The 13,422-nt window shown below is 66.4% G+C and overlaps 4 protein-coding genes across 4 annotated transcripts; 1 reads left to right on the top strand and 3 right to left on the bottom strand.

Annotated features, from left to right (window-relative positions):
- Positions 1 to 364: 364 nt before the first annotated feature.
- LYSMD1 (LysM domain containing 1) lies at positions 365 to 2,097 on the bottom strand. Its single transcript, XM_082496273.1, has 3 exons — positions 1,894 to 2,097; positions 1,064 to 1,335; positions 365 to 948 (listed from the first exon to the last, which is right to left on the bottom strand). The coding sequence occupies exons 1-3, from the start codon at positions 2,044 to 2,046 to the stop codon at positions 804 to 806; spliced, it is 570 nt and encodes a 189-aa protein (XP_082352399.1). The 5' UTR covers positions 2,047 to 2,097; the 3' UTR covers positions 365 to 803.
- Positions 2,098 to 2,410: 313 nt separating this feature from the next.
- On the top strand, positions 2,411 to 4,539 carry LOC309682229 (sodium channel modifier 1-like). The gene is made up of 8 exons (XM_082496270.1): positions 2,411 to 2,610; positions 3,167 to 3,237; positions 3,320 to 3,408; positions 3,483 to 3,580; positions 3,654 to 3,748; positions 3,878 to 4,023; positions 4,142 to 4,274; positions 4,354 to 4,539. The coding sequence occupies exons 1-8, from the start codon at positions 2,560 to 2,562 to the stop codon at positions 4,451 to 4,453; spliced, it is 783 nt and encodes a 260-aa protein (XP_082352396.1). The 5' UTR covers positions 2,411 to 2,559; the 3' UTR covers positions 4,454 to 4,539.
- A 990-nt stretch (positions 4,540 to 5,529) lies between these two features.
- TMOD4 (tropomodulin 4) lies at positions 5,530 to 10,069 on the bottom strand. The gene is made up of 10 exons (XM_082496266.1): positions 9,973 to 10,069; positions 9,112 to 9,255; positions 8,861 to 9,017; positions 8,155 to 8,277; positions 7,321 to 7,410; positions 6,972 to 7,102; positions 6,294 to 6,401; positions 5,946 to 6,089; positions 5,714 to 5,858; positions 5,530 to 5,627 (listed from the first exon to the last, which is right to left on the bottom strand). The coding sequence occupies exons 2-10, from the start codon at positions 9,232 to 9,234 to the stop codon at positions 5,605 to 5,607; spliced, it is 1,044 nt and encodes a 347-aa protein (XP_082352392.1). The 5' UTR covers positions 9,235 to 9,255; positions 9,973 to 10,069; the 3' UTR covers positions 5,530 to 5,604.
- A 550-nt stretch (positions 10,070 to 10,619) lies between these two features.
- VPS72 (vacuolar protein sorting 72 homolog) lies at positions 10,620 to 12,954 on the bottom strand. Its single transcript, XM_082496265.1, has 6 exons — positions 12,799 to 12,954; positions 12,257 to 12,409; positions 11,987 to 12,098; positions 11,699 to 11,878; positions 11,442 to 11,583; positions 10,620 to 11,155 (listed from the first exon to the last, which is right to left on the bottom strand). The coding sequence occupies exons 1-6, from the start codon at positions 12,913 to 12,915 to the stop codon at positions 10,762 to 10,764; spliced, it is 1,098 nt and encodes a 365-aa protein (XP_082352391.1). The 5' UTR covers positions 12,916 to 12,954; the 3' UTR covers positions 10,620 to 10,761.
- Positions 12,955 to 13,422: the final 468 nt, after the last annotated feature.

The raw sequence follows: 13,422 nt of genomic DNA on the forward strand, positions 1-13,422 counted from the left end.
CGTGGTGTGGCACTTAGGTCCCCTGGGTGACATGTGTGGGGGGGGTGGTGGTGTCCCCGAGTGGGTGCCCGCAGCCCCGGGGGCATGACTGTGTCCCCAAGGTGCTGATCGTGTTCCTAAGGGGTGGCAGCATCCCCAGGGGGGTGTGTCCATGTCCCCAAGGGCATGACCGTGTCCCCAAGGGCATGACCGTGTCCCCAAGAGGAATGACTGTGTTCCCGCTGAGTTAATCGTGTCCCCAGGGCTGTGACCATGTCCATGATATTCATGTCCCCGGGGGGGGGTCCATGTTCCCAAGGGGGTAAGCGTGTCCCCATGGGGGTGTGATGGTGTCCCCGAGGGGTGACAAACAGGCAGAGCCGGGTGACAGTGCTCGGTTTTATTTACAGGCTCTCAGGGTGGTGGGTGACCGTCCCCATCCCCGTGGGGGTCCAGGCACTGGCACGGGGGGGGCTGGGAGGTCCCCCGCCCCCACCCCCCCCGCGAGAGCAAAGACGTACAAATAAATACAACCAGAGGAAAAACATCAGCTGGTAAATCTTGTCCCAGTACCTCCCAGTACCTCCCAGTAGCCCTGCGAGAGGGCTGGCTCTGCACCCAGGCGCTGGCTGTCCGTGCAGGAGGAAAGGTCCCTCGAAGAAGACAGGGAGGGGACGCTGTTACCCCCCCCCAAAATCCATGTCCCCTCCAGTATCCCCCAGCCGGGGCTGGGTGCTGGAGGTGCCCTGGTGTCCCCGTCACCGCGGGGTGGGTGGCAGTCATGGCGCGGGAGTCACAGTGGCACGTGCCCGGTGTCCCCAGCATCACAGTGTGAAGATCTCGTCCTCGGCGTCACGGAGGGCGGCCGCCCGTGGGGTCCTGGTGAGGGGCCGGGGGCCGAGCCGGGGGCCCCGGAGGGCTGGTGGGCCGCTGGTGTCGGTGCTCCGGGTGCCTTCGGCCTTGGCTATGCTGCAGGGGACACAGTGGGGTGGCACTGAGGGGTGGCCCCGCCACCTGCCCACCCACCCTGCAGCCAAAAGCCCCTGTTTTACCCCAAAAGGGGAGGCAGGAGGGGTGCGCTCACCCTGTGCCACCGGCGCTGAGCCGTTGTGCCGCCGCCGCCTTGGAGCGCCCAATCTCGGCGTCGAGCTGCCGCAGGAAATCGGTGGCTGAGAGGTCATGGCGGGATGGGACAGGGGTGGCCAGGGTGGCCCCTGAGGAAACGGGCACGTCTTTGTCCTCATCCTTGTCCTCGTCCTCGGGGCAGGGTCCCGCCGGCGCGGGGATGAGGAGGGTGGGCTTGAGGAAGATGGTGTCCGAGGTGTAGAGGCGGTTGGCACGCTTGATCTGCTCCATCTGTCAGGGACGGGATGGGGACAGGAGGGGACAGGGATGGGGAGGGGGGTGGGATGGGGACAAAAATGGGGACAGTATGAGGATGGGAAGAGGGACAGGATGAGGACAGAGATGAGGATGGGATGGGGACAGGGACGGGGTACCGGATAGGGTGGAGACAATGATGGGATAGGGACGGGGACATGAGGGGACAGGGGAGAGGGACAGGGACAGGAGGGGACAGAGATGGGGACGGGGACAGGGATGGGGACAAGAATGGGGACAGGGACAAGGGCCGGGATGGGATGGGGTGAGGACAGAGATAAGGACGGGACGGGGACAGGACAGGGGTGTGTGACAGCAATGGGATGGGGACAGCCGTAGGGACAGTGACAGGAGGGGAGAGCGATGGCATGGGGACAGGGGACAGGAGGGACGGACAGAATGGGGACAGGGACAGGAGGGGGACAGGGATGGCCCCATGGGGACCGCGGGCTCGTCCTGCCCCCGTGCCCTGGGGATCCCGCCCCACGGCCCCCCGGATGTCGTCGTCCCCCCCCGCCCCCCGTGGCCGCTCACCGTCACCCCGTAGCGCAGCGCCAGCCCCGGCAGCGTGTCCCCGGGCTCCAGGCGGTGCTCCCGGGCGGGGGCCGCCGCTGCCCCGCTCCCCGCCGCCATGGCGGGACGGCCCCGCTCAGCCCCGGCCCCCGCCAGCGCGGGGGGGGGGCTCATGCGAACAGCCCCGACCCGGGGCGGCGGACCGGCCCAGGGCCCCGGCGCTCCGGCTGCCGCTCACTGGGGCGGGCTGGGCAGCCCCGCCGCCCCCGGGCACCCCCGGTGAGGCCGGAGAAGCCAGGCCCGGCCCGGCCGCCTCGCAAATGACTCTGTGACTTGTAGTCCGGGACGCGACGGGTGCTCCGCCGCCTGATCGGGCTGTGATGCCGCCACCCCCGCGCCCACCCCGGGGCCCTCCCCGGTCCCCCCGGTCCCTGTCCTCCCCCTCCGGTCCCTGCCCCCCCCGGGGGGCCTCTGCCCCCCGCGCCCACGCGGGGAGTGACGCCGCGGAACTACAACTCCCGTCATGCCGCGGGGCCGCGGCAGCCTGGGCGCTGCGCGGGTCCGCCCGCCCCGCCCCTTGCGCTCTCTGATTGGTCGAAGCCACCGCGCGCGGCCCGACGGGAAAAGCCACCCGGAAGTTGGGCGGAAGAGCGCGGGGCGGTTCCCATAGTAACCGCCGCGGCCGCCATGTCCTTCAAGCGGGAGGGGGACGACCCCAGTCAGTTGGGGGTGCTACAGGTGAGTCCCGGACTTCTCCCCCGGCTCCCCCAGACCCTTCCCGAGCCCCTCAGACTTCCCCCCCCTCCATACCCCCCGGGTTCGCCCCCTTGCCTCGGCATGCCCTCCCCCCGGTTCCCCCCAGCCCGTCCCCGCTCCTCCCTGCCCGTAAATACCCCTCCTGCCCGCCGTCCTCCCTGCCCGCAGTGCTCCTCTGCCCCCCTAGTTCCCCCTCACCACTGCCCTAGCCTGGGCCCCCTCAGGGTTCCTCTCCCAGCGCCCCAAATCCCCCCCTGTTAGCCCAGGCTGCTCCCCAAAATACCCCCTTCCCCTGCCTCAACCTACCCCCGTCCCCTTAACTACCCCCTCTCCAGCCTTGACACCCCAACTCCCCCACCCCCCTTGCTTCCTCACTGGGGGGTTCCCAGGGTGCTGGCTTTTCCTGGCCTAAGGGGGGGTAGGGCTGGGGGCAAGAGCTGGTTCCCCATTGGGCAAACTGAGGGCAGACCTCCCCCTTGTTCAGCAGCAGGCTTGAGGGGGGAACAGGGGCTCACTTAGCCCCCTTGGTCTCTCCCAGAAAAGACGTGTCGCAGACCTGTTGGCTAACTACATCCCCGAGGACGAGGCGCTGCTGCTGAGGAGTGGGAGGTGAGCGGGACCCCCAAGGGCAGCCCACCCTTACCGCTGCTTGTGGGGTCCTGATGGCAGCTTTCCCTGTCCCTTGGCATAGGTACGCCTGCACAGTGTGTGCCCACCGCCCTGTCTTTGACACACTGGACGTGCTGACAGTCCACAGGGCCGGCAAGAAGCACATGGGCAGTAAGTGGGGGACTGGTGGGGGTGTGGGCTGTGCCGAGTGAGTGCATCCCCTGGTCCCCTTCACTCTCTTCCAGGCCTGCAGCGCTTCTACAGCAGGAAGCGCTCACTCCAGGACGCGGCCCAGAAGCGGCAACACGAGCAAGAGGTGCAGGCAGAGGAGGCCGGTGTGCAGGTTGGTGTGGGTGCCCCTTCCTCACCCCACCAGACCCCCGGCCAGGCCCCCCTGAGCTGTCCCCTCTCCCCAGGGCTCCCCGGCCCCTCTGTTGGCTCGGACAAGGAGGATCACCCGGAGCGCTTTGCTGAAAGCTGCTCCCTACAGCAGCTGCTGCCGGAGAACAGGGTGAGGCCTTTGGTTTCGTTGCTGGAGGGCGGGGGAAAGCTCTGGGCTTCTCAGGAGGGACTGGCACACTGTGGCCTCGCCATGTTGGGCGTTTGTGGGACGAAGCCCTGACTCCTTCTCCCATCGCAGGGCGGAGGGAAGCAGCTCACAAGCTGGTGTCACCCGGAAGGGACCGAACGCCACCCCAACACTGCCAGAGCTGTTGCAGAAGGACAGAGAAGCTGTGGATGCCAGCCCTGCAGCGCTGCTGCTGGGGCACCACGGTGGGCAAGCAGGTAAGAGCCATCCAGTGCCTCTGGGGCTGCACTGGTACCAGCAGGACAGGGCGCCCGGGCTCTCAGCTGGGCCTCTCCCATTTCTGTGGGTCTCACCAGCCCTTCTCTGTCCTCCCAGATACTCTGAAGGCGGCTCCGGTCCAGACGCAGCGAGGTGGCAAAGGAAAAGCCTCATCGTCAGCACTGAGCCGTCCTGAAGCCCTCAGCCCCGAGAGGCGCCAGGCCCTGGAGCGATACCTGCAGCTGCGGAGGTGAGTCTTGGCCCCATTGGTGTGGGAAACCCCATAACGAGCCGCCTCTCACTCCTTCCGTCTGTCTGTCCATCCCCAGCGCTGGCTGGATCCAGGACTGCTCCGGCAAGTGGGTGAAGGACGAGAATGCTGAATTTGACTCCGACGAGGACGAGCCACCCACGTTGCTGCCGGCTTGAGGCCCCCTTTGCCCCACCTGTCCCCCTGGGGACAGTCCCCCCAGGCTGTCCCAAGCCCCACTGTTAATAGAGGCCGCTGGAGAGGACAGAGGTGTCTGAGCCATTGGGGCAGGCCCCGGGGAGGGGTGATATTGGGGGTCCCAGCGTTTTGCTGCTCAACCTGGTGCTTTTTTGGACTGTCCCTTCCCTGGCCAGAGCCCTGCGAGTGCTGCCAACCTCAACATGGGTTTTGGCCTCTCCCTGCCCTGTCCCCTCCTGTCCCTGGCCCAAGTCACGCTTGTTTTCTCGCATGCTGGCAGCTGCCTGCGGGTTGTGGCCTTTTGGGGTAGTGGCGGTGGGTTCCCCCCCTCGTCCCCAACCCCGGCAGCTGTCCCAGTGCTTTGGAAAGTGCCTGGCTATGCCACCCTCCCCCTGCCTCAGTTTCCCCCTCCCTTTTTTCTGCCAGCGTTTGGGTGCCTGTGGGTTCTCCCATGTTGGGGGGCACCTGCAGGACTGTCGTTTACAGACCTGCGCCCTGAGCTGAGATCCACGTCCCTGGGACAGCACCCACCACCCACCCAAGGGCCGTTGGGGCTGGATCCTGTCCCAGGGGGGCTCTCTGGCAGTGCTGCCTGGGCTGATGTTACCCCTGAGCACTGGGATTTACCCGATCGCTCGGCTCATGCCTATAAATAGGTGGTAGGACCTATAAATAGGCCCTGTGTCCCCCCCACCTGCCTCACCAGGCTGTGGGTGCCAGCCCCCACGGGCCCTGTGTGCCCAGCCCCGTGCCATGGGGGCAGCCGGCTGCCTGCTGGGGGGGTTGCCCTGCTCCCCCTGCCCCTCCTGGTGCTGTAACCCAATCCCCTGGGTATAAATACCCCGGCCCCACTGCTCCCCGAGAGCATCCAGGCGTCTGGCTGGGCCCCTGTGGATTAATGACCGAAGGCTAATGGGGGCCTCAAGCACCACAAGATGGGGGGGTTGTCCCTGCTGCCTCCCCGGCGGTGTTACCCTCCCTCAGCCCATCCCTACGATCCCAATTCCAGCTCCGTGCACAAATCCTGCCCTGGGATGCATCCGAGCGGATCCCAAAGCCGCATCTCTCCGTCCTCTTTATTTACAGCAGCTCCGGGGAGCAGGAGCCGGAGCTCGTTTGTGCCAGGGTGTCATTAGGTTTTCTTCTGCTTGCGACCTTGGGGCAGGGGAAAGAGGTGGGGGTCAGGGCCAGGACTCCCCACCCCGATTCCTGCCCCAGGAGGGGATGCGGGGGACACTCACGGAGCTCGTTGTTGTTGGTGATGGCGATGGCGGCACGGGCGCGGGGGCCTTGCTGCGTGAAGTGGTAGCCGAAGCGCACGACGGAGGGACACTGCTCCAGCATGGTGGCCATTTCCATCTCCACCGTGTCACCCAGCCGCTGGCACTGCGGGGATGGGGTGAAACCAGACACACTGGAAGCTAGGGACACCCCTGTCCCCTCCCCAGGCTCCACACGGGTGTCTGTCCCTACCTGGTTGTCCACCTTGAGCTCACTCAGGGTGGTGTTGTGGTACATGGCCTTGATGATGCTCATCATGCCAGCGCTGGTGATGAAGTTGGATTCGATGTTGAGGCTCTGAAGGGTCTTGTTCTCCATCAGCATCTCGGCCACGGCCTGCATGTCACCTCAGGGTGTCACCTCGGGGTGTCACCCAGGGCTGGCACCCCCCCTCTGGCACGTCCTGGGCCACCGATGCCCCAGGTGACGGTGGAAAAGCCACTATCACCTGGCCTTGATGGTGTCCAGGATGGAGCCCAGGGCAGGGGACTGTGTCCCCTCCATCTGGGGACACGGGGGGGACACAGGGCTGGGACTCACGGTGGCCACGGGGTCGTTGCTGCGGGTGGCTACCAGGCTGAGCTTCTTGACGTGGGTGTTGGTTTTCATGGCCTCGCAGATGGCCTTCAGCGTGGAGATGGGAATGTCCTGCAGCAAGGGGATGTGGGTGCCACCAAGGGGATGGGGACATCCCCTGTCACCAAGGGGATGTAAGTGGCAGCAAGGGGGTGCAGATGTCTCCAAGGGTGACGGGGCATCCCTGAGAGGGTGCTGGGTGTCACACAAGGGATGTAAGTGGCATTGAAGGGATGTGGGATGTCACCAAGGGAACACGGATGCCTCTGGATGAGGACCAGCACCCTGGGGTGCCCTGGAGCCACTCCAGGATGGGGACAAACACCCCAAAACAGGTATCAACCCTTAAGGGACGCCCCAGGACAGTGAGCAGCACCCTGGGACAGAGTGACCAAGCCTTATGGGGACAGCTCAGGGTGGGACCCATCACCTTGGCACCATTCTGGGCAGGGAGCAGCACCCAGGGACACTCTGGGGGACACACTGATGTCCCAGCATGGTGACTGGCACCTTGGGGTGCCCTGGAGACACCCTGAGATAGGGACCACCGCTATGGGGACACCCCGGGATGGGAATTGGCACCCCGGGACTGGGACTAGCACCCTGGGGACACCTTGGGGACAGTGCTACCAGGTCCCTCACCTTGATGTTGTTGAGGTTGACGTCCTCCAGAGCCCCATCGTTGGCCTGGATCTGCCGCAGCGTCTCCTCCACGTTGGTGGGATTCGGGGGCTCATCTGGCACCGGCTTGTATGTGTCGGGCTTCACCACACCTGGAGCACACGTGTGTGCGTGGGGACACACGTGACCACACACAGGGGCAAAGACACATGGGGACATGTGCGTTTGCACACGTGTGCTGGCACCACAGTGAATCCTGGAGGGGTTCTGGCCCTCAGATCCCCTCGGGACAGCTCCAGGGACCCCATGTCCCCTGTGCGAGGGGGGCTCGTCCCCGTGTCCCATGTCCCCGTGTCCCCAAGGCACTCACTGTTGATGCCCTCTGTGTTGGAGATGGTCCCGCTGCAGATCGCGTCGTAGTACTGCTTGTTGCTCATCAGTGTGTACATGCCCAGGATGGCTGTGGGAGCGGGAGGGGGTCAGCAGGTGCCCCAGGACCCCCTTGGTCTCCTTGTGTCCCCCCTGGGGGTGGCTGCAGCCCCCTCTGCCCTGCCCGGGGGGGTCTGGGGAAGCCACGAGGAGCGGGTGGGCCGGGGGCCAGCGGTGAAAGCTGAGCATGGGGGCACGGCGCTGCTTTTAGCTGGGCCCTGGCAGGGACCCAGGGGGGGTGGGGGTGGCCCCGGCACACACGTGGCAGCAGGGAGCACGGGTGTGACACGAGGCCGGGGTAGGCATGCAACACGCTGGCCACGTGCAACGTTTCCGCCTGTGCGACACTTGTGCAACGTGCTCTCCCCCCATGCAGTGCTGCGGTGCAATGTGCTGACCCCATGTGAAGCTGCTGCGGGACGCGCTACCCCCGTGTGAGGTTGTGGTGCGACAGAGCAGCCTCGTGCAAGGTTGTTGTGCGACACAGCAGCCCTGTGCCAGACTGGTGCAGCCCTGGGTGAGGCTGCGGTGCGATGCAGCAGCCGCATGCAAGGTTGTGGTGTGACACGGCTGCCCCGTGCAAGACTGTGGTGCATCATGGCAGCCTTGTGCAAGACTGTGGTGCGACACGGCAGCTCTGTGCAAGGTTGTGGGGTGACGTGGCTGCCCCGTGCGAGGCTGCAGTGTGACACGGCTGCCCTGTGTGAGGTTGCAGTGCGATGTGGCGGCCCGATGCGAGGTTGCAGTGTGAGGCATGGCCCCGTGCGTGACCCACCGGCGATGTCGCACATCTCGGCCTCGGTGGCGTTGGCCAGCGCCTCCTCCAGCTCTGGCTCCAGCGTGATCTGCTCCTCCCGTGGGATCTCCCGCGTTGGGTTCTTGGGCACAAAGGGTTTCCCTGGGCACGGGGACACGGGTCACACCCTGCACAGCCTCGCACCAGCCGGGTGACATGGACATGGTGGCCTGGGGCCGGGGCTGGCAGAGGCGCACGGGCATGTGGCCGCTGCCAGAGAGTGACCTGGCCCTGGGGTGGCTGTGCCTGGGGGTGACACTGCTGGGGGTGGCATTGCCAGAGGGTGACAGTCCAGGAGGGTTTGTGTGACTGTACTGGGGGGGTGATGTTGCCGGGCGGGGGCATTGCCAGGGGGTGGCATTGCTGGGGATGTTCATATGGGGGGTGACATTGCTGGGGGTGGCTGTGCTGGAGGTGGCATTGCCAGGGGGTGGCATTGCCAGGGGTGGCTGTACTGGGGGTGGCATTACTGGGGGTGACATTGCCAGGGGGTGGCCATATGGGGGGTGACATTGCCGGGGGGTGGCTGTGCCCGGGGCTGGCGGGGACCCAGCTCGCCCAGGACACCTGAGCCGCTGGTGAGGACCGTTCTGCCGAGCTAAATATACCCGTTGCTGCGGGGCCCCGTCCCCCCTGCTCCCCGCCATGGTCCCTGCTGTGTGTCCCCCCCCCCGGGTCCCCGCACCTTTCTTCTCGCCGGTGAAGGGCACCAGGTCGTCGCGCTCGCCAGCCTCCAGCGCCTGCTTCTCTAGGTGCTGCAGAAGGGCCTCCCGGTCCAGCGGCCCCGTCGGGCTCTTCTGTGTCTGGTCCCGCTGCCGTAGCCCCGCTGGCAGCAGCACGTTCTGGGGACCCAACATGTCACCCATGGGGGACCCTGATGGCTGGGTGACACCCATCCCTCTTGCCACCCCCCCCCCCCCCAGCCCCAGGACCCACCTCGGGGTCCATCTCCAGCAGCTCCATGTCCAGCTGCTCCAGCTCCTCGGCCGACAGCTCCCGTAGGATCTTGTCCTCATCGATGTCCCGGTACTTCTCCAGCTCCTGCCGGTAGGACGTCATGGCGGGGGGCCGGGGGGTGGCCTGGGGGGGACAACAGGGGAGATGAGCATCTGGTAGGAGGCTCCCCGGGTCAGGGAGATGCCCAGTGTCATCAGGGGACCCCCCCCTACGCCATGGTGACCCCCCCCTCCATGCCATGGCCACAGGGCCACTTTGTGCCACGGGGTGGTATTGGGGTTCCACTGGGCTGGGGGGGGGCTGTGGGGCACCCCGGGGTGGGAGGCTTGGGGTGGTGTGTTGGGGAAACTGAGTCCTGGCTCCCAGGTGCTCCCCAGGGCTGGGACCCAGCGTCCCCCCTGGCCTCCCCCACTGCTTGGGGGCAGGTCCCAGTTCAGCAGCCCCAGTGCCCCCCCCGCACCGTTCTCCCCTCCAGTGCCTCTTTGCCCCCCAACATGGGTCCCCACCTCCCGGGGGGGGGGGCAGCAGGGGTAAACGCTGGGGACATGACTTCCCCGACACCGGGGTTGGGTCCTTCCTGAGGAGCTGGGCCAGGATTCGCCCCCAGACACCTGGGTCCCCAGGGCTGGGGGGGGGCAGCTGGGGGCGTACGTGCACCCGGTGTGCCCAGAAGGGACCTGACACCTATGGACAAGAGCCGGGGGACCACGGGGTGGGGGATTGCTGGGAGCGGGGATTTCTGACAGACCCAGGGTCCCCTGAGCCCATGTCCCTGGGGGTGATGTGCCCCCCACCACCCTTGGAACCCCCACCCTTGGGACCCCCACCCCAGGGCCCTACCTGGCCGCTGTCCGGGGCGGCAGAGCCTGCCTGGGTGCGAGCCCCGGTGCTGAGCCAAGGGCTCCGGCCGCGCAGGGCATGAGATCAGCGTTTTATTCTGCGAGCCAGCGGCGGGGAGGGGCGAGATCACATATCCCCAGGCGTTATCGAGCCCTGCCAGCCCCACGCCGGCTCCACCCCGGCACCCCGGCACGGCAGGGGCACCCCTGGGCAATGGGGGGAGGGGGGGGTCTCATGAGCCGGTGGTTCCCCGTTACCCCTTGGGGTGCCCTGGCCAGGGGGGAGAGGGGAAGTTGGGGCTGGTGGTGCATCGCCGCAGGGAGAGGCTGAACCCTGCAGCCCCTCAGAGACCCCTGAACCCCCATGTCACCCCCCCAGGGACATTTTATGCCCCTTCACTCCAAGACCATCCAGGTGATTCTGTTCCCAAGTGCCACCCCAGCCCCCAAAATCATATCTGGAGGGGTGTGGGGGGTCACCGTCGTTGGGGTGCAGTGGGAGCAGCAGTGCTCAGAACAAACTGCTTGTTTACTGTAGGGTCTTTCAGAAAACAAGGGTCATATGCACCCTGTGTTTACTGTAGGGTCTCTGGGTGTTGCAGGTGCTGCGTGTTGGATGGAAATAAGAGTCCACACCTTTGGTTTATGCAGACTACTTGGATTTATTTCTTTTTTATATAAAAAAAAAGTTAGGAAGGAGATAAATAGAGCAACAAACCATCACCCACAGGAGTCGGAGCAAGGAGAGGCCTCGACCTGAGCAGCCACAAGCCCCTGTGGACACCGACGCTCAGGTTGTGGGGACACTCTGCTTGATGATGATCTTCTGGCGGGTGGGACGGACGTTGGGGTCGGGGCCGGGGGGAGCAGTGGCCCCCAGGGCAGCGGAGGCAGCGGCGCTGGGCAGCCCATGCGCCGTGATGTATTTCTTGTAAGCCTCCCGGATGATTTTGAAGGCGCGGATGTTGGAGTAGGGGATGTCGGTGATGGGGTCGCGGTAAACAGCTGGTTTGTGGGTGACAGGGCAGATCTCCCGCACCGGCAACCGTGGAGGTTTCGCTTTGGGGAAGAAGCGCTCAAAGGTTTCGTCGTCGCTGAAGGAGATGAAGGTGCGGGAGCACTTCCCGGTGGAGGCCGGAGCCGGGGCTGGAGCTGCTTCGGCCTGCTGCGGGTCTTGGTCCAATCTGGAAGAGCCACAATCAGCGCCCAGGAGACCCTCGGGGCAGGGGGGAACCCCGGGGGGAGCTTTCATGGTGGGCAGAGCTGCCCAATCTGCTCGAGCCAACCCCCAGGACTGGAGCGTGGGGGCTTGGGGGGCTCCAAGGGGCTGCCCAAAACCCGCTTCTCCCTCACTATAGTGGAACAGAGCCCGGGGAGGGATCGGGGTGGGGAGACAGGGACAGAGTGACCCGATTGGGTGTGTGGGGCGAAAAAGCCCACCGGGGCCACATTGAGGTGACCCCAACCTACCCCTCCACGTCCACATTCTCCTCTTTGCCCGGCTCCGGGACGAGGGGCATAGTGACAGACCAGTACCGGATAACGGGCCCCACGCACTTCCGCTTCTTTTGGACCTGCTTCTTCTTGTCGGCTTCCAGTCGCTCGTAGTTCTCTGAGAAAGCAGAGACAAACCCATGGGGGAGGCTCAGCGCCTCACCGACACCCTCACCCCCCATCTTGCGCTGTTTCGGGGGGAGCTGCACCCCTTGGCATGGCGCCTGGCTCACCCAGAGAGCGGAGGTTGATCTCCTCTGTGATCTTGGCCTCCTCCAGCAGCTCCTCCTGTGTCAGAGGCCGGTCATAGTTGGGGCCGCCCTTCTTACGCTTGGACTGGACCTGCCGCTCCTGGATGCGTAGGAAGGTTTGGCGCGTGTGTTCTGTCGTCGACTGCCGCATGTGCTTCCGGCCTGCGGTGGAAGGACGGGGCTCACCATCAGGCACCAGCCAGCCCACCTCACCAGGAGATGTCCCAGAGGGGGCCTGTGTCCAGCCCGTCCTGTCCCGTGCACACTCACTGTCTCCCACGTCATCCTGGAGCTCCAAGGGGATGGATTTCACCTCTCGTGGCTTCTGGGAGCTGCTGGTGGGGACGTCCGTCTTCTTGGGGCGAAGGCTCTTGAGGGGCTCCTACGGGATGGGGCAGAGGATGTGAGGAGGGAGAAAAACTCCCCCCCAGCCGTGGCTTCAGCCTCGTTTAAATCTCAGCTTTTCCTCACGAGGAGCCCGTCCCCTGCCGTGGTGCTGGGAAGGGAAGGGGACCCCGCAGCCCCCAGACCGGTCCATACCCGGTAAGCTTTGGTGACGACGCGGCGGCGGCGCTTGGGCTCGCTCTCGTCCTGGTCACTGGTGGGTTCCTCACCCTCGTCGATGTCGAAATCTGAGTCCACCTCGTCGTCGCTGTCCGACTGGTCGCCCCGGTACTCGTCATCGCCCGACTCCTGCGAGGACAGAGGGACCGTGTCACCCTCCGGGGCTCCCCACGCCGCTGCCCTCCCGCCCCACGGCCACGGGGAGGGGGCGGCTTCTCCAACGACCCGACACCCCCTGTCCCCGCTGCTCCTCCCCGGCCCCTCCTGTTGCCCCGCAGCCCCCCCCCGGGGACATCTCCCCCCCCCCGGTGATCACCATCTCCCCCCGGGGACCCCCCCACCTCCCCGGGGCTCCGCATCCACTCCCCCTCCGGGACACACAGCCACCCCCCCCGGGGCTCCCCACCTCCCCGGGACCCCCACACGCCCTCCCCCGCGCCCCTCAGAGCACCGGGACGCCTTCGGTCCCGTTCGTTCCGAGACTCCCCGGTGTTCGTCCTGCCCCGGGTCCCCCGCACCTCGGTGAAGCCGCCGTAAGTGGTCTGGTAGAACTCATCCTCCTCCTCGGCCTCCAGCAGCCCCGAGAGCCGGTTACCGGCCGTGCGCCGCGGGGCGCGGCCCTCCGCCAGGCTCATCGCGCCGCCGCCGCGATCGGCGCTCCGCTGCGCGTCCTGCCCGGCCCGCCGCTGCGCCGCCAGGCAGAGCGGAGCGAGCGCCGAGCGGCCGATGGCGGCGGGCGCCTCCCTGCGGGCCGGAGGGCGCACTGCAGGCGCGGGGGGGGGAACCGGGGCTGCGTCACGGCCGCGGAGGAGCACGGGAGCGACCCCCTATGCCTATCCGCCCCTCCCCCCCCCCCGGTACGGCCACGCCGTGCGCCTGTGGAGGGAATACAGAAAATGACATCACTGCGTGACGCCACGTCAAGCCCTGCCCGTGACGTCACGTGCCCCACGGCTTTGTTTTGGTTGAACTTGGTCCGTCACGTGACCTGCGGCGCCCTCCGCGCATGCGCCCTGAGGGGTTTCTCCCCCCCCGCCCCGAGTGGTCGCGTCTGCGGGGGCGAATCCAATGGGGGAGGGGGGGAGGGTCCTCCCGGACTGCGCGTGCGCTCTGAGAGCCGGCGCCGCGTGTCATCCCCCGGT

The sequence above is a fragment of the Vanellus vanellus genome (assembly GCF_965231255.1).
Source record: "Vanellus vanellus genome assembly, chromosome: 27".
NCBI classification, from domain to species: domain Eukaryota; kingdom Metazoa; phylum Chordata; class Aves; order Charadriiformes; family Charadriidae; genus Vanellus; species Vanellus vanellus.

Coding starts and splice junctions, on each gene's coding strand:
- LYSMD1 (XM_082496273.1), bottom strand. CDS start 2,046: ATGAGCCCCCCCCCCGCGCTGGCGGGGGCCGGGGCTGAGCGGGGCCGT. Junction 1,336..1,893: donor CGCTGCGCTACGGGGTGACG/GTGAGCGGCCAC, acceptor CGTCCCTGACAG/ATGGAGCAGATCAAGCGTGC. Junction 949..1,063: donor CTCAGCGCCGGTGGCACAGG/GTGAGCGCACCC, acceptor TGTCCCCTGCAG/CATAGCCAAGGCCGAAGGCA.
- LOC309682229 (XM_082496270.1), top strand. CDS start 2,560: ATGTCCTTCAAGCGGGAGGGGGACGACCCCAGTCAGTTGGGGGTGCTA. Junction 2,611..3,166: donor GTCAGTTGGGGGTGCTACAG/GTGAGTCCCGGA, acceptor GGTCTCTCCCAG/AAAAGACGTGTCGCAGACCT. Junction 3,238..3,319: donor CTGCTGCTGAGGAGTGGGAG/GTGAGCGGGACC, acceptor CCCTTGGCATAG/GTACGCCTGCACAGTGTGTG.
- TMOD4 (XM_082496266.1), bottom strand. CDS start 9,234: ATGACGTCCTACCGGCAGGAGCTGGAGAAGTACCGGGACATCGATGAG. Junction 5,859..5,945: donor AGCTCAAGGTGGACAACCAG/GTAGGGACAGAC, acceptor CCATCCCCGCAG/TGCCAGCGGCTGGGTGACAC. Junction 5,628..5,713: donor CACCAACAACAACGAGCTCC/GTGAGTGTCCCC, acceptor CCCTGCCCCAAG/GTCGCAAGCAGAAGAAAACC.
- VPS72 (XM_082496265.1), bottom strand. CDS start 12,915: ATGAGCCTGGCGGAGGGCCGCGCCCCGCGGCGCACGGCCGGTAACCGG. Junction 12,099..12,256: donor TCGTCACCAAAGCTTACCGG/GTATGGACCGGT, acceptor CCCATCCCGTAG/GAGCCCCTCAAGAGCCTTCG. Junction 11,584..11,698: donor GATCAACCTCCGCTCTCTGG/GTGAGCCAGGCG, acceptor CTGCTTTCTCAG/AGAACTACGAGCGACTGGAA.